This window comes from Tachysurus vachellii, chromosome 1 (assembly GCF_030014155.1).
Source record: "Tachysurus vachellii isolate PV-2020 chromosome 1, HZAU_Pvac_v1, whole genome shotgun sequence".
Classification (NCBI taxonomy): Eukaryota; Metazoa; Chordata; class Actinopteri; order Siluriformes; family Bagridae; genus Tachysurus; species Tachysurus vachellii.
The window spans coordinates 5,088,958-5,091,739 of NC_083460.1; the positions used below are offsets into that span (position 1 = coordinate 5,088,958).

The 2,782-nt window shown below is 40.6% G+C and overlaps 1 protein-coding gene across 1 annotated transcript; it reads left to right on the plus strand.

Moving 5' to 3' along the window:
- The first annotated feature begins 1,364 nt into the window (after nt 1–1,364).
- Nucleotides 1,365–2,782, plus strand: LOC132861098 (uncharacterized). Its single transcript, XM_060892499.1, has 4 exons — nt 1,365–1,672; nt 1,776–2,195; nt 2,316–2,418; nt 2,588–2,782. Exons 1-4 carry the CDS (start codon nt 1,366–1,368, stop codon nt 2,697–2,699), a joined length of 942 nt encoding a protein of 313 aa, XP_060748482.1. The 5' UTR covers nt 1,365; the 3' UTR covers nt 2,700–2,782.

A 2,782-nucleotide genomic window follows, 5' to 3' on the forward strand; every position in this document is an offset into this window, starting at 1 on the left:
TATGTAATCATGTATTGACCAATAAATTTAATTTAACAAATTCTAACTTTATTAACTAATTATAATTATATTAAAAACTGTATGATGTTGTGATTTCTACCTTTAGCATCATTCAGCATGCTCATGAATGAGCTGAATAGAGAGATTGATCGCTCTGCAGTCTTTGGAGTTACTGACCTGCAGGAAATCCTCTCCAATAAGCTGAAAGTACGTTCACCAGAAATTCACTCATCTGAAATGCATCTGAAATCACTTGTTTTGTCTGTTAACCAAATCATTTGTTTGCTAATTGAACTTGACCATGTCAGACAGAGGGGATGTCTTCGTGGATCCTGATCCTGACAGACCTTCTTAAGACAAGTTTTTTTCTGGTCTGGAATGAAACTTGTGCTTGTGTCATGGTTAGATTCAGCAATCTCTCTGTTTTTCTCTCTCTCTAACTTACTATGTAGCCTTTGATGAAGAATGTTCTAACAGAGTCATACTATGTCCAGCACCTTTCGGAGCATCTGAGGCAAAAAGAGTTGCAGATGCCTAGAGATCAGGTACAGTAAAAAAAAACACCTCACTACTCTCTAAACATACTATTCAGATTAGGCTCCAGTCAAATCCTGGTAATTTGGGATATAATTTTTAGCCAGGAATCAGCAACAGTTTAACTTGTGCTAGTTTGAATTCATTTTAAAATGAATTCACAGGAATTAAAACAATTATACAGCTGAGCAAATGATGGTTAAGGGCCTTGTTCAGGAGTGGTAGCTTGGTGGTCCTGGGATTCAAACTCACAACCTTGAAATCAGTAGTCCAACAGCTTAACCACTGAGCTACCACTTCCCATGCTTCATATATTGTATATGTAATCCCCTGGTCACAGTCCTGGTGTATTTGGCTCAAACATTACTATTTCCTCTCCCCTAGGATGAGGTGCAGATCTGTAGGATTTCAACTGAACCTACTCTCCAGCTCTCTGAGACTGACAAAATGAGGCTGCAGTTGTATGATCTCGAGCAGCGACTCATCAGGGCAGAGGAGGAGAAGATGAAGTTGTGCACAGAGTTCCAAGAGAAAGTATGCGTATCTGACAACATGGTCCAGTCCCTCCAGCTGGAGCTCAGCTTCTCTCAGCGCTCCATCCAGTCACTGAGTTATAACCTCCTCCAGTCTGCAGACAGTGTACAGTCACTTAAAGTGGAGCTGAAAGCGAAGGAAGAGAAAATCCATCTGCTGGAACAAAGACTGCTCAGTGCTCAAGAGAGCACAAAACACATACAGGAGGACTTGGATGTGTCTAAGGATCTCTCTCACACCCTTCAGCAGCAGCTGGGCACCACAGTGGAGCAGAATCGTGTTCTCCAGGAAACGCTGATGGCATACGAGGCACGAGTTCAGGAGGCACAGAAAGAAAAACAACGGGGGGTTAAGGGCAAGGAAAAGTGTGAGAAGAAGATAAGGAATACAAAACTCGTGCTTAAAGGCTTGAGCAACCAGCTAGATATAGTGCAAGACAAACTGCAGGGAGAGCTGAAAATGTCACTGGAGAGAGAGGACAATCTGAAGATGACTATAGAAAAAGCCACAGCTAATCACAAGGCTGAAGTAAAACAACTGCGGCACAGTCTTTATCTAGCCAAAGTGGAGGCCAGAGAAATGGAGATGAAGTTTCGCAATGACAGTAAGTCAACAATTACAGCTTTACTGTAAAGATTATTTTTATTCTACAAAGTGTTCAGTGTCTCGGTTTTATAAAGTAATGATTAAATAAATGTGTTTTTCAGTCATAGATCTAAAACAAAAGCTGGGGGATAAACATGCCTTCTTAGATGGAGAGCTGAAGAAATCACTGAAGAAAGAAATGGGGTTTGAGGAAACAGTAAAGAAGCTCACACTCACAGAACTTCCGCTGCCATGTGACATGCTGGTTAAGGAGACTGACACAGAGAATCCATGGAAGGTTCTGAACAATATATTATATGTTGAGAAAATAAAGGAGACGCATGAACGTTTGGACAACAGGTTGTGGAGCACCAAAGCTGACCTGCAGATGAAGCTGAAGGTGTCAGGAGAGGAGAAACTGGAGAATCTGATGAGGATGAGAAAAAACACAAACGCCAAAAAGGCTGAAATAGAACCGCTGAACAGTCTACATAAAGCCAAGGAGGAGGCCACAGACACTGAAGGAAGACTTAATACTGACAGTAAGTGGACAAGTCAGTCTTCAGAAACATCCTTTGGGACTATAGAATAGAAGTGCAGTTCAAATTTATTATTGTGTCTAATGAATGAATGACCAAATAAAAAAATAAATGTGTTTTCAGCCTCACAACAAAAGCTGATTGACGAACACACCAGAATGATCAGAGGGCTGACGAAATCACTTAAGGATGAAGGAAAGCTTGAAGAAAAAATAAAGAACCTCAGGTATGAAGTGTCCTGTTTTTCCACTGATTCATTTTAATCTTAGGCATGAGGAATCATTTTGTCCTAAATTCCATAATCTCATTCATTTAATTTGTTTTTTGTTTCATTTAACTCGTCCTTAATTTCCAAAAAAGTACGAACACTAAGTCATCTTTCAAATGTTCAACAGGCATCAGCTGATTAAGGAGGCACAACACCCGCTTCTGGACTGCCTTGGAATGAACCAGCAGAATGTAACTAAGGACCATCTCAGATGGAGGAAAAACTGTCCGTGGGGATGAACCCAGTGGTGAACACAGTCAAGCAGGATCTGAGAGAGCAGTACGGATGAAATGTATGAAAATAACAAATGTTGAAAAATTGA

Coding starts and splice junctions, on each gene's coding strand:
- LOC132861098 (XM_060892499.1), top strand. CDS start 1,366: ATGGCATACGAGGCACGAGTTCAGGAGGCACAGAAAGAAAAACAACGG. Junction 2,196..2,315: donor AGGAAGACTTAATACTGACA/GTAAGTGGACAA, acceptor ATGTGTTTTCAG/CCTCACAACAAAAGCTGATT. Junction 2,419..2,587: donor GAAAAAATAAAGAACCTCAG/GTATGAAGTGTC, acceptor AATGTTCAACAG/GCATCAGCTGATTAAGGAGG.